The following is a 23,862-nucleotide window of genomic DNA, read 5'->3' as shown; positions in this document are numbered from 1 at the left end:
TTCAAACCGTGTCGCAAATCCAAAGAAAACTAGAAAACATTTGAATAAGACAATGCACGAAAACATCTGTAAAATTGGATGCTTTCGGGCAAGATTTTCTTTGTAACTAGCCCATATAAAAACCTTTGTAAAATGGTTATAAATAATGCTTACACAGAATTTTTTCCTTTCTCTTTGGCTTAAAAACACTAAAAGAAACACAAAATTAGCTGCACAAAGATCTGCAACTGTATTAGACAAGTTCACTGTTAGCATAAATAGACATTCCATATCACCATATATTTTCTAAGGAAATCACATCGTGTAAACAAGTACACTAGCTACAAAATATAGTAATGTTATACCGACTGAAAACTTCTTTCTTTCTTATGGCTGCATGACAACCCGTTTTCTCTTGCTGATAAACGAAGTTTTTTTGCTATACGGTTGGAAATAGTATGCTCCGATCATGTCTTGATAATTTTTAGCATTTGTACGACCATTTATATCATCCAGTTTTATTTATCCACTGTAAAACACCTACCTAAATCATATCTCCCCTTTCTGTTGCAGCGAGAGACGATATAGCGTCCCGACTCCCGTCAGAACATCGCCCCGTTCAGCGGAGCGAGGGTCGATATTAAAGCTCCGACACCGATAGCGATATTACTCTGTTTAAAGTATAAAGCCAGGGTAGCCAAGCTCCTTGATAGTCCGAGCCATTTTTCAAAATTTGAAATTTTTCGCGAGCCGCAATTAAATACGTATTAAAAAGGTATGCAAAAAATTCCAGAATACAAATTATATCCGTAGCAAGAGTGATACAAATTGTTTCCTCCAGAGCACAATGTCAACTGTCCGTTGCAATGACAGTTTACAAATTCAAAATCGGTCTGGAGTCGGTCGATAACGGACGATTACGCCACTGTTTATGTTCGTTCGCGCAGTTTTCGATGAGTCATATCATTCTTAACTTGGACGGAAATGAAATTTGTTACAACGTTGCACTTAGTCTTTCATATTTGTTGTTAGTAATTTAAAAGACATTTTGAAACACATACGGAACGATAATAATTTTTTAAAATATAATAACACAAAAATGAAAAGGGAACTCGGGTACATTTATCGAGAGCCACAAATAATCCTTCAAAGAGCCGCATGTGGCTCGAGAGCCGCAGGTTGGCCACCCCTGGTATAAAGTATTATAAAATGACTCACGTTATTAATTGTGTTGTGATGTTTCTCGAATTTGCCAAGTTTGTAGTAACTGTGTTCATATTTTGCTGCTGCCATTTTCGAAATCCTCGGAAATTTGTTTTCATTGGAATTTTTCGAATTCCTCAATTCTGTTGTGAGTTTTCGTTTTCTTTCTTTATTTCTTCTTATTTTTTATTCTAAACTTTTCAAAAAAACATTGATTTTTATCAATGGAAAATTTTGAAGAACGATTTGATAAGGACGATTTCAACAATGATTTAATTTCATTGTTGATCTGTTAACAATTGTTAAAATATTGCATTGTTGTAATGACGTCACGAATGACGTCGATCGGCGTTTAGTCTTTTAATTCGTACAAAATTTATATTTTTGAAAAATAAAATATTATATTTTAATTATGGAAGTGTCAATGACACGCATAACTTAATATAGATCGGTATTTATTGTTAATAGGTATCCGGATTTTGTCAGACCTATTGTAAAGTTTATCGTGGAAGCTGAATATTAAAATAATAAATTGGTCATTAACATATTCAAAATACAACAATTTAATTATTGTTTTAGATGAATAAAAAATATCCGATATGTTTTTGATAAAATAAAAACTTTTTCGTTATCTTTCTTTTAGCAATCTGAAATGAATCTGAATTTTCAATTCCATTAGTTACAATTTTCTGCGTAAAATACATAGAAATCCTACGATGTCGGCCCTAATACAAGACGTATGGCATAAATTTCTCAATTATGAGGTGTTTTTGAAGTTTTCATGATATCCTTGTAAGGACCCGAAAACACTCGGAACAACGCAAACTTTTAAAAGAATTTTATAAAATGATTACGTAAGATTGTTGGTATAAAAACGTGGAAATTTCGTATCCGTATAAAGAAATGTTCGATCTAACAAGAAAAAAGAGAGTAGTTCTCGTATTTAACTCTCAACAACGCCCCGGGGCAATCTACTTCCGAGCAGACTTCAGGAGATTATCACCTGAGGGACAGGCACCTTCCACGGAAAAGAGAGGATCCAAGAAATTTTATTTCACCCAACAACGGTAGATCTTTGATATTGTAAGCATTCTTTTGTAACAATAAATCGGGACCATAATTATGTAACTGTGAAGTTTGTCTCTGGATAATTCGCTCCCACATACGATCCGGATCTACTCCGTCATTCTAAGATTTTAGCGCGATTCGGCAATTTCACATCGTCATTACAACAGATGTAAAACTAATGGCCGAATGGTCGAGCTGTTAATATGGAGGCTCGCTGCTCAGGTTTTCTGAAATCGAATCCGGATTGTTGACAAACATCGGGAATTTTTCAGGGGTGATCCATTCTGGGCGTCGTTCCCCGTTCTTCCCCAACCCCACTGTGGGAATGTCAATGTAAAAAAGAATCCCCAGATGTTGACATTTTTGAACTCAGTGGACCTTGCAACGTCGGGAAATGCAAAAAGAAAAGTTCAGGGTTTATTTTGTAAGTATGGATGTTAATGTGTAAGTGTGGGATGCACAATTTTGTTCACCCCTTTTTTGAAACTTAATAGCTCCTGTGTTTTTGTTATATATTTCTGACACTTTGTAGGGAGATGCTATTAAATTTTGTTGAATTAACGTCGAAGGTGTGAGGACTTAAATGTTACTGGGAAAGTTGAGCAACTCGTGCTAGTTTATTTAATAAAGAAATGTTACAATTCTCGAAAAAATAGCGAGGTTAAGGCCGAAGTTTTAAACGCGAAAACGTGTAAGTCGGACGTTCAGCACCGCTTTCCTGTAAACCTAGAAGTTTGACAATGGTGTTTAGTTCCAAATGCAACATACATGTAGAATTTTTAAAATAAGATATAAATAATGTAAAGGTGGAAGGCAATGTGTTTATTTTTTCCTTAACTCCATGTTGGTTTCAGGTTACATTAGGTTAAAGTTGTGGGGCAACAGATTTATATGGTGTCTACATGGAATTTTCCAAATTTTTAATGTCTGGCACTTAAATAAGGGAATATTTCCTATGAAAAGTTCTTCACGGAAATCTTACCATTGACAGATTGTCCACGTGTTAAGCTGTCTTATCTCATCAAAACAAAACAATTTGTGTAAATATGTGTATGTACTGTCAAACCTCGATATAACGCTTCGTTAGTAGTATTACACTTTAGAGCCAAATCCCTCTTTCTTGTTTTGTATTTTTAATTAAATTAATAGTCGGAAACGTAATTTTACATTTCTTCACAACTTGTCTTCTGCAAATAATATTTACCAATGCTTTAGTGAATGTGAGATAATAAGGTAGCCCGTATGCCACAATTATGCCGATTGCGAACGAGTCTGATCCATAATTTTGACTCTCTCTTTGTGGACACTAAGATAGACTTTTAGGCCGGGAGACACAGCCTTCAAAACTTCTATTTTACTCGTTATTAGCACTTACAAGTTTTTATAAAATCCATCCTTAACCTGAAAATTAAGCTCTTTGTCATTTTATAATAATTAAAAATATAAAGTGTTTTAAATAAAATATGATAGCAGATAGCGCCACCAAAATTTTAAACGTTGCCGGGAAAGTTGAGCAACCCGTTGTTGGTCTAACATTTTAATTTAGAAAAGATTTGCTCGACTTATTCGAAACTAGAAGTTTTTATTTAAACTTTTAATAAAATATTTCTCCGAAATTACAAATACGTGGGAAACGAAATGAAAAAAAAATTATTACATTAACGAGAGATAAACAACAGACACGTCAACAAAACTCGGTAACAACGGAAACAATTATCGAGAAGGAATCGATCGAATGGAATAAAATTATCGTCTATTTAATACTATTTTTTCACCGTTTTTGCGAGTTTTATAAAATTTATAGAATGGGTAAACAAAATATTGCACTCGAACCCATTAAACGTGTGCTGCTTCGGTATAGAATAAACAGAAAAGTGTAATGTTTATAATAACAAAATCCATGATATTTCTTTCAAAATTTAACAATTTTTATTACACAAATATGAATAACATTTTTGCTTCTTTTCTTNGTAAACAAAATATTGCACTCGAACCCATTAAACGTGTGCTGCTTCGGTATAGAATAAACAGAAAAGTGTAATGTTTATAATAACAAAATCCATGATATTTCTTTCAAAATTTAACAATTTTTATTACACAAATATGAATAACATTTTTGCTTCTTTTCTTTTATAAAGATAAAACACTGCAATCGAAATATATACGAATCGATCAACGTTAGATACAGTACCAGTAGACCCCCCTATAACACTAGATAATTCCGTGTTATATGAATTCCATCTTGTACGAGTCACTTAGATTTTACAAATACGTGTGCTGGGCTGTGAACGGCTCACGTATTTGTAAAATCTAAGTGACTCGTACAACATGGAATTCATATAACACGGACTTATCTACAGTGTTATAGGGGGGGTATACTGGTATATCCGCATTAAAGGTGCCGGTAAGAAAACGTTTGGAGGAGAGATCAATACACCCAATTGACGGGTACCCACTGCTGTGTGTTGTTGGTGTTGTCTAACGCCTTTTCCAGCGTCAGTATCGTTTCTTCGATATCGTTATTGACGATGATCAGGTCGAAGAAATGTCGGTACGCCTGTTTTAGAATATCGCTCTCTATTGCCAACCGCTGAAGACTTCCGTCCGTCTGCAAATAAATTAATTCTGTATCGTGATACACCCAAATACGAATAGTTCAAAAAGTATGAATTTCAAACGAATTATAAGGTTAAAATATAAAGTGTTTGGAATGATTGTAATTTCTGTCGAGAATGGTGTTTCTGCCTGAGGCAAAACTCTTGCCACTTCTACTTTCATTTGCCTCTCTAGTGCTGCATTCTTGTATGATCTATTTATAAACAACTGTACTGTATTTGGTTTATTATTTTTCCTCTTCCTTTTCTCTTTTCTGAATATTTTAATCACTCATTAATTTTTTTACCTCTATGTCCTTAATATAACAATATAAAAACAAAAAAGTAAAACATTAAGTTTTACTTTTTTGTTTTTATATTGTCCACTTGCACCTTATTTATAAACAGGACTTATTAAACTGGTGTAGTTTCTGATTAGCAAAGAGAGGAAGCCTTAGTGGAAAGGTAAAACAAAGTATCTTTATTTTCACCTGTACACTGCTTTTACCCTGTAGTCCTCTTAGCCCACCAGGAGCCAAGTAGTTTCATTCCCTGAGCATTGGGAGTTTGGTTATGGGTTTGCTCCTTGTCAGGATGGGCAGGCCACATGGAGTTTTCTCCACATCTGTAACACCTGAATAGGGGTCCATTATCCTTAAAACGACCTCCCGGAAGGTATCTCCCTAGGCAGATCACCCAGGTGTTGCATTGCCATAACTTAACAAAACTCTGTAGGACCCTCTTCGAGGTTTATAACATTCTATAATAATTGTATAAGTACTGTGCAACTGTACTTTTGTATGACTTGGCTTAATCTCCCTCCCAGTGTGGACATCATTTATGAATGGCCCTGTACATTAAATTATTATACAGAATTACAATACAGTACATTATAATTATACAATAATTCGTTATTATTTATAGCTCTTTTTACTAAAACTATGTTCATAATACTTTAATAATTTTTTAAAAATTTTACCAAAAATAATGATGATTTTAAAAGGACCCAATAATTGACATACCATTCAAATATTATGAAAAACATTTTTATTTTACAAATGTAAACTACAACATTACCCTTAATTTTTTAATAGTTTTATTATTTTATACAGGAGTAAAATAGAAAACATTATGACAATGATGTTATGCTCTGTTTTTAGATGCTTTATGTTGGTATTGGTGTTGTATTAATATTGGACAGTAAAAGAAATGTAATTGTTAACTTATATCAGATATTGTTGGGTATAATATCATTGTTTAAAAGTTTTTATACAATTGTTATAGAATGTTTAAACTTACTGAAGAGGAGCCTACAGGATAAAAAGAATGTACAGGTGAAAATAAAGATACTCTGTTTTACCTTTTGACTAAAGACTTCCTCTCTTTGTTAATCAAAAACTACACCAGTGTAATAAGGTCCAAGCAGACATTATAAAAATAAAAATTTTAATCATTTATTTTGCTATCCCTTTCACTTTACCTTTTACTTCAGAAAGTGGCCTTGTCACCTTATCCCTAATAAAGAATACATCAATCAATTGGCAGTGGCATGCAGTCTTTGAAAAATGTGATCTTTCCTTCTCAAAAGATTCCACTCGAGAATATGTATTTTCTGAGAGCAAATGTTCATTTCAGAAGTCAGTGGGTTAATTGCATCCAAAATGTTGTTTTATAGATGTGTAGATTCCCTTTGTGTTACTAAAAATAATAATAAAAAGGGAATCTGCATGCCTGTTTTATCTACCATGTTGCCATGTCCTTTAAATAACTTTGGATGATAGCAGACAACATTTGAATATTCTATTGAAGATCCCAAAGTAATATATTATGAACTTCAACTTTACTAAAACATATACAATTAAGCATCACATTGGAGGTTTACTTGCTACAAGTAATGTTTTATAAATGCACATTAGTGTAAAGACTGCATGTTTCACTTTCCTTTCTCATATTATTTAATTGTAAAATTGAAAGGGATTATCATATTAAAATTTAAATCACCTAAGATGCTTTTTAATCATCTACATTATTTGGTCAATTCAAAGTTATTTTATAAATATGTTTATATACAGAGTTATTACAAATGAATCATAGGTTTTCAAGCAACTGTAATTTGACAGTAATTCAGTATAATTCAGATTTAACAATAGGCGATATATCAAAAAAACTAGAAACTGTCTAGGCTTGTGTCGTAGAACTACAGATGTTCTGTGTGTTCCTTTAATAACACAATGTGTGTCCAAGCAGTAGTCCAGTTTGCCCTATACGTTGCAGCAATTCCCTGGATGATCATCATTGCAGCAGTAATGCATCCTGGAGCTCTGCCAAAGACGTGGGTGATGAAGGCATGTAAACTGTGTCCTTTACATACTCTCATAGAAAAAAATCATGGTCTGGAGATTAAGAAGCTAACTGTACAGTGCTGTCACTGTTATTACAATGCCAAATCCAGTAATATCAAAGTTCTGTATTCAGATATTGTTGGAATGCATGCTGTATGGTGCCTAGGAATGAGTACTTCCCATATTCCAAAACACAAAATACCTTTTGATCCATAATCACCTTTGTGCTGCCATAAAAATGTCTTTATGCACATGTTTCAAATTTGGAGCATTTCTTTTTTGTTTTGTATCTGTTACAGACAACCCACCTCAATACTTTGAAAGTAATGGGGTTTTAAAACCTGATGATTAATCTGTAATAACTCTGTTACTGTTTTTTTTAAATTGCATTTGCATGTGGAACAGTTATTAGAATTGCTATAACAAAATTTTGCAACTTACATCTTCAACATTGGTTAAAGAAGGAGCATCTATAAACACCACATAAGGGGCGTATTCCGCCGTACGGAGTATCTTTAATGCCTAAACATAAAAAGAATAATAGCTTTGTTATTAAAAATCATAGAGAATAATAATTTAATTTTAAAAATTATTATGATTATAATGGATTTTCAAATCTATAAATAAGTTCTATTGCTCCATTGAATATTAATATAACCTAACTAAACTTGAGTTGTCGAATTATTTTTTTGTCAAGATAATGATTATTTTTTGAAAATCTGTGGATGATACAAATTGATGCCGGACCATCATCATTAAATCTACTGTAACGTGTGAAGATATAAGACGAAAATTTGAATGAAACAGAAGAAAAATTATGAAAATAAAGAATTTCATATAATCGGTAAGAAGCCATATATAATTTCTGACGGAATATTTGAAAATTTCTGGATATGATTTACACCAGGCCACTGATTTAAAGACTGCTAAATTCTGCGAAAATTTTTAATTCTGATGTTCTGCTCGATCATAAAGTTAAATGTCAGCTTTTGGTGAATGAAAACAAGTTTTTATAAAGAATATTAAAAAACTGATTGTTGTTTTCGATCATTATTTTCTTTGATGACAACAAGGATTAATATTTTTTCAAGGGTCTTAATAGTGGAGACTCTCAAAAGAATATTCAGTTTAACAGTTTTTCTTTGTTAGACTTGGCTAAGAGGGAAGCAAAATTTTACTTATTATTCAATAGTTTATGAAAAACTTGAAATTTAAAATGTTCAAAATTTGTATATTTAGTGTCATCCTTGCTTGTTTATTGTTACATCACTATCAGATTTTATTTAATTTAAATAAAAGTTTTTAAATTAATTTTTGAAACTATAATGAAAGTAGTGTATTTCATTATTACTTCAAATGAATCATTTATATTATTTTATTTAATAATAATAGAGCACTTTATTATAGGTTGGAGAATATCATTATATTTTGTAGATAATTCTGTCAAATGCAAAACAATCTGCTGGATTTGTTGGGCTATATTAAGGCTAGTTTAATGATTAGAACAAAGTAATTTGACTAGAAGTAAGGAGTTAGGCTGCCATCTTATGGTAAATTTATTTCTAATTGTTAAATTTACCACAAGATGGCCAGCCTAACTGCCTACCTCTGGTCAAATTACTTTTATATCTAATTATTAATCAGATTTGTTGTTATGTATGTAGATTTGTAATTCAAATATTGATAATTCATACGTGAATAATCAATATTTCAATTAAAATTATTCAACCTTAATCTTAGATCTATTCTATTTTTTTCTACTGCATTACAATTGTAAAATATATTATGTAAACATATTTTACTCCATTAGCTAAGTTTCACTGCTACTTTCTTACATACTTTGGCAATCTTCATAAATTTCATCATTTTTCTCTAAGCACATGTCTACATCTGGCACATCAAAACTGATCTGTACAGTGGCCAATTTTACAGAAATCCAGAAAAATATAAGAAATGGGCTTTTAAGTAGCATTTCTTAGAATGTTAATTCTCAGCGTTATCTTATATATTTAATGCATTACAAGATTTAATAAGATTAGCAAAGGAACCTCCAAAATTGAAATTTACTACAAGTATAAGAAACGATAACAAAAGAAATTGCTCATTCATATAAAGGATCTTCTGAAATGAATGCTACCATTTTAAATTACTGTAATTATGTTAATTATTATCTACGAAGTATGTGATGTACATCAATTGATAGAGTATCTGTCAGAGTTTCATCTCCATTCAAATGTCTTGTCATCTACTACCTCTAGAATGCATTGTAAACAAAACTGGCAATTTCAACAGGAAAAGCATTCCCTGTTCTATAGCTTGCAACATTAGAATCACTTGTCATTGAGCAAACTGCAGGAGTTACAGAACGAGTGACAATAAATACACCTTAATAAATGTAAAAAGAATGAGTATCAATTGGATGTGTGTCGTGTGACAAGGTGCATGTATCGAGAAATTGTAATTGGCAAATGTAAAACTTGTTTTCCAATATTTATTTAATGTACGTTACGACATTCTTAGATAACAATTAATATAATTACAATAATTTAAAATGGTAACATTCTTTTTGTAAGACCCTATATTATATATGATTAGAGAGATAGTGATGTTCAACATTTTCTCAAAATGAATTGTAATTTTTAAGTGATAGCAAATTATTACTACATAAATTTGCAACAAATGAATGTATTAAAATAAAGATGAGATTAAACATATTTTATAAAATTGATTTATAGATGTCAAACATTATTGAAAAATAAATGTTTTGGATCATTTTAAATTAATAAATAGATCAAAATTTAAGTATGGACTGACAGGCTTTTCAATATGTTTTCTGATAGCCCAATCTTAATGAAAAGATACTTGTGAATACTTTCAAATATTTAATCCTTCTCATAACTTTTAATTTTTTTTTTTAAATTCCAATTTCAAATGGTTTTGTTTCTGGACTGCTACTGAATAACTAAATATTTCAGTAGCAGTCCATACCAAATAAAAATCAAATATTAAAATGATCAATTTTATGTTTTATAAAAGCAATAACAGAATTTTTAAAGTAATTTAACAATTTCTTTAAGCAGTAAGCTAGAAGTAAGTTATATATGTACGAGATAACAAAGTTATAGATGTTAGATGGGATATTACAAATACTTTTCAAAATGTAATTTTTATCACTAATACTGCGAAGGCACTAAGAATGGTATAAATTAATATTTACAAATGATCGAAACAATAAAGAAATTTCTAAACAAAATATTATTAGAAATATTTTATAATAAAAGGAATTTGAATTGTGTAGGAAACAAGTGAGTGTGCTATGCAATCCAATAAGTATAACCAATGGCCACAGTAAGGCATTGGTCTATCTTTCAGGGACCCGTGATCAGATCCTGATGGTCAAAATGCCCAGAATTTTTTTTGTTTGAACTATCCATCTCGGATGCATCAAGCCCCATCCCTCACTACCTGGCCACCCCACTGTGGGCCTGGCCATACCCAAGATGGGAATGACTTAAAAAAAGGCCCTCTTTAGCACTGCAGGTTAGAAAAAAGAAAAAAAAAAACGGTAAAACTATTATTTATAATAGTCTTAAGCTAACAAGTACCAGGTACATGTAAACCTTGTCAAAAAAATAAATACAGAACAAATCACTGTTAAAACAAAGAATCTGGGAGCAAGAATGAATATTTTCACTTACAGAGAGCTAACTGTAATTTAGTGAAAGATTAAAATAGGAAATTATATAAAATACATACAGTACATCATATGTTTTTTCATGACAAAGTACTTTTCTTTAGCCAGGTCTATAGAAAAACACTACATTGACTACACTAAATCTTTGTATGCATGTTTGTAGTTATGCATCTTCTTTATGGATTTCAACCGTTAAGATTTCAAGGAATACATGAAATAATCTATCACTTAGTTGTGACAAGTTACTTCCAGTTTCTTCATCATTTGTTAAACACGTCACCGTCATTATAAACGACGTCAATTATAAACGAGCTTCACATTCCAGTATTGAAATACAAGGAAGTTTGCTATAGTAGCTGTTAATACATGCCATAAAAAAAATGAAAACAATTAATGGAAATTCTGCCATCTAGTGAGAAAAAATAAAATAAAATTCACATTAAGCAAAAAGTGCCAACATCATTAAAGAATGTGCCGATTTGTTTAACTGAAGTGACATCATGCGTGATGTTGCTCTGAAGTCAATTATTTCCATAGACAGACTATAGTAAGAAACAAAATTTGGTTTTAATCATCTTGAAAAAATGGGTTTGTGGGTCATTTTCAAGTTTATTTCCCTTGACACTAAGTGTTTAAATAATAAATAAAAATGAAAGTAATAAAATGATACGTTTTTAAAGAACTTTGCATTAACAAAATTACTTTTAAACTGTACTTTAATGTATAATGTTATGAAATTTTAAGTGAAATCTCATTGTAGTTTGGTAATAAACGTGTCTGCAGACCACTGTTTNGACAGACTATAGTAAGAAACAAAATTTGGTTTTAATCATCTTGAAAAAATGGGTTTGTGGGTCATTTTCAAGTTTATTTCCCTTGACACTAAGTGTTTAAATAATAAATAAAAATGAAAGTAATAAAATGATACGTTTTTAAAGAACTTTGCATTAACAAAATTACTTTTAAACTGTTCTTTAATGTATAACGTTATGAAATTTTAAGTGAAATCTCATTGTAGTTTGATAATAAACTGTCTGCAGACCACTGTTTAAATAACACCACTCTAAGAATGTTAAAGAAAAAACTTGAAAAATGATGAATTATATTAATACATATTTCCAATTGGGAAATATAAAAAAAAATATGTATTTAATTTGATACTTGTTTTAAGTCATAACTATGAGTAAACATTATTTTATTATATCATAAAAAACTAGTATTATCAGTTGAAATATTTAATATTTACATTAACAACTTGGTATTAAATACACCATATACATTTTTTTAAAACATATTAAATATTTCTTACTATGCTTATGAAACTAAACATTCAAGTGAAAGTTTATAATAATGTGTAAAACAGAAACATACAATGCACTACAGAGAAAATTATACATTTTTTATGTTTTGTTTAATTCTGTTCATAAATCAAACATTTGGACAAACATTTAGTTAGCAGACTGCAGTTAAGTATTTTATTTACTACTGTAAAGAAGTAACTGTAAATCAGACCACAATACAAATTCAGAATAAGAGCTGCTACGAGGAATATAAATATGAAGGGTTGTTCGTCAGAAAGAATGTGAAATGCAACTGTCAGAATGCAAACTCTCAGTTTAGTTTTGATGCATACAATCAAATTATATACTTTCAATCAAATGACATTTAAATAGTTTATAAATATGTTCAGTTACTCAAATGTGTAAAAATGATAATANTGAAGGGTTGTTCGTCAGAAAGAATGTGAAATGCAACTGTCAGAATGCAAACTCTCAGTTTAGTTTTGATGCATACAATCAAATTATATACTTTCAATCAAATGACATTTAAATAGTTTATAAATATGTTCAGTTACTCAAATGTGTAAAAATGATAATAAAACAAAAATAATCATGTCATGTTATTATAATTGTCTTTTTCTTATTGACTAATTCTCACATTAACTGGTTCATACAAGTAGTTAGGAATAAAATATTCACAAAATACTATAATCTCTCTCTTATGCCAGCATTTATTCATACTTCCTATCCACTTATAATTATGATAGAGTCTGCATTTAAATTCATGTGTTTTTAATAATTACTTAGGTGAACTTTCTTACATTTATTAACAGTTGTACTGAACAATCTACCTCTAGCCAAATCACTTCTTATCCGATTATTAATTAGCCTTAATAAAGCCCAATACAAAATCCAGCGGATTGTTTGATAGTACAAATGTGTCAAGTTATTATATATGTTATTACCATACCATAATTATTTTGTATGACTGAATATCCTCTTTGCCTAAATCTAAAACATACATTTCTGTTTTTATTGTTGACTATTATTTTTGTGTTTGAATATTGATGTACTTAGAACTAACATAATTAATAAAAGCTGCATTTATTAAAATATACTTCTCATTAAGGAGAATAAACTATTGATACATATATTTTTTAATCTCCTTTTATAGATATTGTCCTGCTTAATTTTATAATTATGTATAAGAATAACATTTTATCTTCCATCCTGTATGTGATTATATCCTTTAATTTTAGTAAACAATAAATTTTTAAAAGTGTAAAATAATATCACTCTGAGGTAAAAGGTACATTCCTGTGTGCATCAGTCTCGGTCACAATTGATGCACTGGTGAACGGTTTAATAATCTTTAACAGTATGGCAACCTGATTAGATAGCGGAAACAAACAGTGCAACGTTGGCATTTGCAGACTTATTTCGTCAAAATAACTTTGGGTTAATACGAATGAGTAGTAAAAATGATGTTAATGATATGATCATGTTATATTGCTTTGTTGGAACCTGCCATATCTGTGGCCGGACAAGTGCAATGTGCCTCAATGCATCAATGATTGGTGCAGTGATCGCTCACTGATCAATAAATATCTGAACACATTTTAGTGCATCTCAATTCACCAATATGCTGTTTGATGCACATTGAAATGTATCCAAAGTGAGCATTTTATCAGATGAAGTAATTGAAAGTTTTCCTCTAGATAATAATTTTAATATTTCTAAAGTTTTTATAAATAAACCTACCAAACAATAATAAGTATTATATCCTAATGATTGATTTTGGGAAACATGCTCAGTATATATATTACTTAAATATACACTTAGTAAAATCTTACCCGAGGTTCCACGTCGAGGACAGCCATTTGTCCATTTGCATGAATCTGTTTAATGGATTCTAACTTTGTTCCGTACATTGCATCTTCGTGTGTTCCATATTCCAGATATTCATTAGCAGATATATCTGCCATCATTTTTTCGTGAGTAACAAAACAATAGTTCTTTCCATTTTCTTCTCCTTTTCTTGGATATCTTGTAGTATCTTTAAAATATAAAATTTTAATTTAGTAATAATACTTAAAAAAAAATAAATGTTAACTCCTTTAATAAATTAATGGTGATAGCCAGCATTGTTCAGGTAAATTTTATATTTCACCCTAGACATTGCAAAGTGCCTCTTTTTAAATTTTTTCTGCATACAGAAATACTTAGTATAAAGCAGACTGATGTATGTATGGTGCTTTTAGTTTTTGGGTAAGGTGATACAATTTTATCAAACACTGTCCATCCAAAAAGAACAATGATCAACAAATTTAAAGCTTACTTGGAAACTTCTCTTGCACATGTCTCTCTAAAGACACATGCAAGCTGGAACTGAAAACCAGCATACAAGTTCATTTACAAAGTGATTTATCTGCGGCCATTTTGCTCAACAACTGCTCACTCTTGGCAATAGAAAAGTATCAATCAATCCAAAAGGTAGATTAGTTGTGACATTACAAAAGCTAGATATCAGTTTGGAAACTTAACCTAAAAACTGCATAAAAAAGTATAATGTAATGTACATAGATAATTGTTAGCCAATGAAGGTGAATATACCGAGTAAAGAACCATGCACTGCAGTGGCGTACCCTGGGTGTCAGCCGCCCGGTGCGGAGGAATATTTAGGTATTTCAATTTAAAAGACCAAAATTCAGTTTTGTCACAGAACAAGCAATGAAAAATTCGATGGTAGTGAAGCGACCTGTTTAAAATAGTTCTATTGGATATTAGTGGTGTATATGAACGCAAATGAATCGTACAAGCAAAAAAAAAATATATAATAAAATAAAATAAAAGGTCAACAGGTTTCGCAGGATTTTCTCGTATGAAAAAATTACTAGTTCACCCAGACGGCGAGCCGATTCCCAGACTGTCCGGACGATAGCACTATCGTAGGCGCAATGCAAGTATAGATTAGGATGTTTCAAATTTTTACAAGATATTATTATTATTTATTGTGAAATTTTGCCACCCCCTAAAAAGTGCCGCCTGGGGCGGGCCACCCTTGCCGCCCCCACTACGGTACGCCACTGATGCACTGTATATGGTTGAACAAAGTATTTATTTTCGTGGAACAGATACAGGTTCTTAAGGATTCCAACTCAATAACAATAAACAGTAATAGAGAGTCACCAAAAATTATTTTTACATTAAGGTAAAAACTCCAGCAAGAAAATGTAAATATCTACTAAAGTAAATGTTTCCCCCATTTTAAATGATCATCATCAGGCTAAAGGACCTTCAAAGTTCAAACACAGCTGTTAAGAATTTCTTAGTATTGATGATTACCATCCACAGGCTAAAGTGGATGATGTAGGAGAGGGGGGAAAAGAGAGTTGTAAAACTAAGCATCATAGAACATCTTCTGTGCAAAAGGAAAGGAGTCTACCTCTTTGAAGTCGATAATTGCATTTTTTTAGCTGATTTGTAAATTTCCAAATATTTAAGCCGTTCTTTGTGGGAGGTGTGATATAATAAGCGGCTTGGTCAAAATACACATCAATGCCAGTGTAGAGAATTCAGCCTGCATTCATGGATTTCCTCCTGTCAGTTTGTCATACTGAATTGAAACAATCAAATATCTTAGCAAAAACCAACTTTAATCACACTTGATCATGTACAGTAGAAACTCAATCCTATGCAGTTAAAGAGATTCTTCTTATTCTCCTTGCCCACTTTCAAATTCCACCACTTCTCATCTCTTCACTAACTCTACCATCCTCCCACCTCTACTCTGACTCTCCTCCTTCCACTCTCATTCCTCTCTTGCAGTTTTTCCCACTTTTTTCTCCCCTTTCTTCTATGACTATTTGTCTACCCTTGTTTAGTTATACTTTCTCCCTTTCTACAACCCTTTCCCTTTCCCCCTTGTTTATTACTTTCACAACTGCTCGTAAAGAGATTGGATATGGGCCAACAAGACCGCAGTTGGGGGGAAAGAGTAGGTCGATATCACTACAGTCAGGATAACTGGCATAGAATGCTAACATTGTGGTGGCAAGCACTTTAATGATGGAAATTCAATGGTCTTTGAGGCAAATTTTTGGGCTTTTTGTAGTGCTTAATAAATAAGCAAGATATTTATTATAAAGACCCTTCCAAAAGCATTGCTTTATAGATTTATTTTCTGAAGATTTTCAAGAATCACAATCAATACATATCATTTTCAGAAACCAATCGCCAAATCAATCCCTTGTCTTTGCTTTTGATACGAAATTGTATTCTTTCTTAAATACTTCAATTAATTCTGTATTTCAAAAACAATTCTGGACTGTATGAATCATTATCCAAAACTTTTATTTTGTAGTTTGACATCTAGTGCATTATCACATGATATTAATCAGCGCTTTAATGACTCTAGGCATACAAATATCTAAATTTTGCTTAGGTTGGCAATTGTCTTTCATTCCAGAATCAGTCAATTATTCTGTATCAGTTGTATATATAGATTGTGCACTTATACATTTATACAGGTGTAGAAGAGCTACATCTTTCCAGCATTATTTAGTTAGTTTAAATTAGGTTATAGACTACAGCAGTGGCATATCTAGGATTTAAAGAATATAAATACGGCTTGAGGCAGATTTAAGAGAAACTGAGGAATGTGTCCCCAGTTTCTCTTAAGCCAGCCTTTCACCAGTTTTATGTCTATGGTCAAAATTCATCATCTAAAAGAGTATTTGAACTGATTCTTTGTTTTCGTTTTGAAATATTTCATACATAATTAATTCTTTCGAAATATTGAAGGCAGGACATTGTGTTTTCGTAAGATTGGTTGTGGAAGATGGTGTCCACTATTTAGAGGTAAATATAATAGATATCCTATTTGAAGGGACTGGGGATTGTAAAAATGTCCATTAAATAAAAGTATCTGCTATTCAGGTATGTCCATTAATGGAGGTTTTTTATTGTATATTGTAATTAGAACAGATTTTAAGTAAAAAAACATATGTGCTGTTTTTGGTTATTATTGGTTGCAACAGCATGTGTAACAGATGATGTATGTGTATTAGATCAACAAATATCGTTGGTGCTGCAAAGGAGACGAAGAAACCTCGATTATGGCACTTCATAAAATGACTTCCACACTTCCATCTCCACCGTGTGGAAGTACATATTTTAATGAAAAAATTATCATTTCCACTGCTAAGAGGTATGCATTGTTTAATATTTTTATGTTTATAAAATGGCCGGACACAGAAAGTTATTGACAGATGGAACATTATATTTAATAAATGATATTCTCAGGTTAAAGTAAATAGTTGTAATGCCAAAAGGAAAAAAATTAATCCAATTTAAATACTATATCAGATTCCATTAAAAATTTGATGATAATTGAAATTTCTAACATAGAACTTTGCAATATGGAAGTCCAACTGTATCTAACTGAATAAAATTAACTTACATGGAAGTGGATATGCATATTTCTCAGGATGATTATTAATAAGCATGTTTTTTATATGTCGTCTCCCAACTCCATGAGCACCTGAAAACAAAAGAAAATTGCTTTTATCTAACTAAAACTTTAAAATGATTACCATGTAAAAATATATTGTTGTTGTTAATAACAACATAAAGACATTTATTTATTTCAATTGAAAACAAATATAATTTAATAATTAAAATATAATTATTAAAAACAATTGATTTATTAGAAACTGATGATTATAATCATGCATTTCAACAATAATTAATGAACATTTATGTATTGTGACATTGTCACAATGCGGGTCTGCAATTTTTAATCATCTTTTAATTTAAAATGAACCAGCAACAAGTTGCTCGACTTTCCCAGCAACATTTAAAATTTGTGGTGGTGCCATCTGTTATCAAATTTTATTAAAAAACTTTTTATATTTTTAACTATTATAAAATAGCAAAGAGCTTAATTTTCAGAGTAGAGATAAATTTTATAAAAAATTGTAAATGCTAATAACGAGTAAAATTGTCATTCAGTATACCTTACCATATTGGAAATACACACAACCCCCTTTATCTCCCCATTCCTTGACCTTTAATCATCAAAATTTAATAGCATCAATCCCCCTAATAAACAAACCTACCTGCAAAATTTCAGAAATTTTTGACAAAAAAAGAACAGGAGAAAAACTTCATATAAGTGAACAAAATTATGCTTCCCACACACACACACTAACATCCATACATACAGAAATTGCCTCCAAACTTTGTTGCATTTCTCAATATTTCAAAGTTTCTTAAGTTCAAAAATTTTTAAATCTGGAGAGGGTCATTTTTGCGAGATAGCCTTACTTTCCTTCTGTTATAACAGCCAGGAAAGTAAAATCATGACTTCCAATCCAGACCAAAGTTCATATTTAGTTAATCAGACCTCTACCCAAGCTTTCCATATATCTGATCTAAATTTTCATCTATCTAACTTCATTCTGAAGATTAACGAGGGATGGATGGAAATTAAAAACTTGGGAACATTATAAATGATAAGTGGACCACCCTGTATTATATATATATATAGAAAGATATTTAAAAAGAAGATAATCCTGCCTACCTACCTAATTTTCTGTTTATATCATGAGGTATTATTTTATATACTTTGGATTATCCATTTTTCTATTATTATACAATTCAAAAATGCTCACGTCAATATTTTAATTATTTTAAAACTTTTTCTCAATAACTTAGGATTTATTTCCTTATATTAAAGTAAAACTTTTCAATCATGTTTTAATTCTCCTCCCTTATTTTTTTAAAACAAGCATGCTAATTTACATTGTGTTTGATTAAAAATTGGAGCAGATTAAAATTTATACTCATTTTTAATAATTTTTCAATGTCAATCCTCTATAAGTAGGCACTGCTTAATGATGGGAAAACATTTGATAAATATATCATAGAATTAAGCAATCATAGAATGTACAGTACTTAGACAAACCTATATGCTATAGTATACTTACTACTCATGTAGGATATGTGTAACACAATAAAAAGTATAGCAAAACTCCGATTATCTGAATTGATTAATTCTGCAGGTAAATCGGATAATCGAAAAATTGGAGAAGTGGATTAGCATGTAAAGAATGAAATTACAGGTTAATGGCAGAATATTGTATATGTACTGTATTTATTTATTTGTCAATGTACAAGTAGCATCCTACTGATCATTTAGATCTGTAACAGCAAATAAGTGTAACTAATTATTCAGTTGCATGACATAAGATAATTGCAGTGCGACGTCAGTGGGAGAGGGAAAGGAGGTCAAGTGGTGATTTGCATAATTGGACATTTGCTTAATCAGTGTTTGGATAATTGGAGTTCTATTATATTTAGGTATCTAAATGCAGAAAAGGTGCAGGTGGTTACAAATTTTTCAGCTCCATTATAATCTTATGGGACCTGCATCACATATGTAATCATTATTAAGCAGTGCATACCTGTATCAACAGTTTGATTTATATTTTACATCAATAATATTTAAAAAGTAACCAAAACAACTTGGAAGAAACATTTCATTTTAGAAGTTGTATCTAAAAGGACAAAGATCTTTGATTTGTAAATGCATTTATGTTGCACTAAACTAAGTACAGCTTGTTTCACAAATTCAACTGGGTTGTATAAACTCATATTAGCCGACACTAGTCTATTTACTTAGCAAAGAGAATAGATTGTTTGACAAATCTGTGACAGGGTTACTACATATTGCCAAAAAGAAGTTCTCAAACTTCATAAAACTTCCAGAGCCTCAATACAGTAATACAGTACTGCACATTACCCAGTCAAGATATATGAAACAATCTGTATATTTTGTTTACTTTTTAATTATTTAAATTACAGAAAAATCTACTTAATATAATTCTTAAAGATCACTTGTATTAATTAAATAGCATATAACATTTTCTTACCAAGTAAAACTAGAGATTTCCTTTTGAAAGATGGTAATTTTACCACTTCTTCATAAGTAACTAAATTTAACTGATCAAATACGGCATTGTGTTTCACTGAGTACTTATCTCGAAAGTGTTTCTTTTTTCGACTAAACATTGAGCAATTCACTGCAAAAGAGTAAAATAATTTTAATTAAAATGAAATTCTAAATTACATATAAATGAAAGATTTTGGGATTAAGGAAACTAAATGAAGATTAAGTTTATTTTGACAAACATCTTTATAAGACAAAATATGGAGAAATAAAAGTGTCTGCTTTGAATGTATCCAAATTCAAACAAATGTGAGGCCCTGGGCTGGGAGGAAAAACATCCTTTTAACCATATTTCCAAACAAAAACAAATCTTGATCTTCATGATTAATTAAAATTAAGGGAACTAAATTGTAAAGGAAAAAGAGAAAAATAAAATTATTTTAAATTTAAAACCACGCAGTAAAAAAGGAGAAAAATTAGTAAATTAAGTTCTTTATACGACAAGACAAACAAAAAAAAATGTTAGTTAAGTGCAATGTTCATTCAACATGAAACAAAAGACAATGTTGAATTGCATTAATAAAGAATCGTCTTTCTCAAAAACCAATCTGGTCCAATTTCCAATTTCACCTGGTAACAGAGAAAGGCCAATAGGGGACCAAGAAAGGAGATTAATAACCAATAAAGTAATGATTTGCGAGACCACAAGATATTTAAGTCCATTTAACTTCGTTCTTTGCTGTGGTGTCCTACAAGGCTATGTCCCTCGCTGGAGTGCTTTCCGCAAGGTTCCATCTTCGTCCTTTGCCAATGTATCCTTCGAAAGTTATATATCTTTGTTGATAGAAACTTTAAAAATTCTGATCTGCATTCACTGGACATTATTTTCTGTTCAAGAACTGGTCTTAGAATGCAACATCTGATCAGCGATAAGAAACCACTTTCGTCACTGGACTTTCCTCTTCTTTCATATACAAGGATACATACAAGGACTTCAACCCTTTGTGACAACAGCACTTTTATTGTAAGTTAATTGTCTAATAAACAATATATTTATATTATTTATTTTGTTATATTATATTGTTATTGTATTTTGTTATATTATATTTATATTGTTTATGTTGTATATTTTAAAAAATTGCCAGGACGAATTTACTTTTACAAAAAAAATATATTTTTTTGTAAAAGTGAATTTGTCTCTGCAATTTTTTAAAATGTACTTATTTATTTTATAATTGTGCCACCACTAGAGGATTATTTTAACTTTTTTTCATTGGATGGTGGACGAGTAGCCTACAATAAAAGGTCGACTCCGCCATGAATTGTTACCACCTCAACAGTGTGTGAAGGGACTGAATGACAATGATTCATCATGTATATATACTTTCAAAAATATATTTTTTTGTAAATGGGTTGTATTGTTTGTAAACGAGGCATCGATCTCTGACTCAAGCACTCCCATATGTTGTTGACTGTTACAGCTCAGCAGTCCAGAGACAATAATTGATATAATAAAATATACTACACTAAATTAAATCAAAATAACATACCAATGAGCCTGTTACCAATGTGCGTCTCTTACTAAATCAACCATTACAAATGTTTTCGAACTCGCAAGTTCTTCTTCAGGTAACGTACAACTTCTGAACAAATGCGATTAAAATTAAATTGAATCGGAACACCAGCTGGAACTCACTCACGTGGATGTCAATAACATCACTTGGGCATGTGCCGTATTATCTGTAGTAGTTTAATGTAAGCTCTTGGACAAGCTGCATGGCTACACTTAAAAACGGATATTGCATTAACCATAAAGATGAAATCACTCTATCTATAGCCTGACAGGCGCTCTTGGACATGAGCTTATGTTAAACTACTACAGATAATATGGTGCATGTCGAAATGTCGTTATTGACATCCATGCAATTGAGTTCCAGCTGGTGTTCCAATTCAATTTAATTTGGATCGCATTCGTTCAGAAGTTGTGTGTTACCAAAAGAACAACTTGTGAGTTTGTAAATGTTTGTAACAGTTGATTTAGTAAGAGACGCACACTGGTAACAGGCTCATTGGTACCTTATTTTTATAATTGATATAGCTCATATAATCGTTATATGCTTTTTTGAAATTTTATTTTCTCCTCCCCAGCACCCTAATGCAAATATTCTAAATATTGAAATTGTATTCCTATTCAAGCATCAACACCAAAACCTTTATAATGCAGCCTTTTAATTCAATTTTCTAACATTCTTGGCCATTTTGAAAGGCCTTCATCAGAAACATAATGTTCCTGACAAAGGCCTTTCAAAGAGCTATAATTATAAATTATAATTATAGCTCAAAGATTTTTATTTAAGATTATTTTGCCAAACTTTTTGGCTTAAGTACAATTTTTATTATTAGGCATTAGAATATAAATTACTATAAAATAATTTGAAGTCATTAATGATTCTTTACCTTGATTGTTACCAGATCTTTTCATTTCTAGACAAGCTATTCTCCATTCTTGTAATTCCGGAGAAGGAATGAGACCGGCCATCGAATCAGTTCCTTCTTTTCTTGCTTGCCACCAATTATGATCGTCTTTACTGACCACTTGCAAAATGTCACCCGTTTTGAAGATGATGCCGGCTTGAGCACAGGGTATGAGTTCGTCTTCGCATGGATTGTAATCAAATTGGGCACGCATGAAAATCTTTAATTTAAAAAACAAAAAAATTAGATTATTTCAAAAAATTAACATTTATATCAGTTATTTTAATTCATTAATTACCTTACTCTCTAATTAGTATAAAGAAAATGAGTAAAGATAATATTTGATAAAGTAAAATAAATGATAATTACACAATTCAAGCTAATTCTTTAATTTTTTGCAAGTTCTTAGGCTTGTTGTTTTTACTTCTTTCTTAATTTAACTATTCTGTTTATCAAAGTTTTACTTTGTAGATATTATTTTATAGCTGTAATTACTATTTGTTAGTTAAAAAGCTATTCTTTAAGCAAACTTCTTTTATGTTGTATTATATTATCTACTAAATAATTCATTAAATTCATTTAATTTTTTTGTATATTCATAAAATTTACTTAATTAAATAAAATAAATTCCATTAACTGTAAAATTAATCACAAAGTTAATTCTGATACACAACAGCTTCTTTATACTTATTAAGTTTTAATGCATCCAAATAGCAAGCTATTATTATTATTCTAATTTTGCCTCTTTTAAGAAAAAAATTAATAAAATGATTTAACATTAGATAAACTACATATTGTATATTCTGGCTTAAAACACACAGCATAAAATTTTTCTCTATAAACCTGTCTCAAAACCAGTGTGTGTCTTATACACTAAAGGTTGAAATTCAGAAGTGTACAAATAGTTTAAAACTGTTCTTCTGAAACTTTTCAGATTACCACCTCCTTTTAATGTATGCATTTTAAATATATTTATGTATATGTATGTGTGTGTGTGTTTTTTTTGTTTGTTTGTTTCAAAATAAAGTTTTTGTCCACTTGCCTTCCAACACCTTACTGCCTCTTGCCTTCTAGTGTCCTCTTGAATCTTCTACCACTCTCAAGAGAGCAGTAAGGGAGCAGCCCACTAGTTTAAAACCTCACAAAATACAATAAAACCAGAGATTGTTATTTAAGAAGCATGTCACTAGTAATGCCTATTGATGGTACTAAAAATGATTGTTTGAAGGAAGCAATGATTCTGATTTAAATGTGGAAGAGATTTTGAAAGACAATT

The 23,862-nt window shown here is 30.8% G+C and overlaps 1 protein-coding gene across 1 annotated transcript; it reads right to left on the bottom strand.

The window, feature by feature from the left end:
• Positions 1–4,310: 4,310 nt before the first annotated feature.
• Positions 4,311–22,806, bottom strand: LOC111615630 (peripheral plasma membrane protein CASK-like; the record flags this gene model as incomplete). Its single annotated transcript, XM_023357048.1, has 6 exons — positions 4,311–4,858; positions 7,628–7,708; positions 14,014–14,216; positions 17,622–17,702; positions 20,095–20,244; positions 22,569–22,806. Coding segments are annotated over 6 exons (933 nt in total), but the record flags the coding sequence as incomplete, so codon positions are not given.
• Between the last annotated feature and the right edge of the window lie 1,056 nt (positions 22,807–23,862).

This window comes from Centruroides sculpturatus, unplaced genomic scaffold (assembly GCF_000671375.1).
Source record: "Centruroides sculpturatus isolate CEXI.00-Female unplaced genomic scaffold, Cexi_2.0 scaffold2599, whole genome shotgun sequence".
Classification (NCBI taxonomy): Eukaryota; Metazoa; Arthropoda; class Arachnida; order Scorpiones; family Buthidae; genus Centruroides; species Centruroides sculpturatus.
This window is presented reverse-complemented; position numbering and strand designations above follow the sequence as displayed.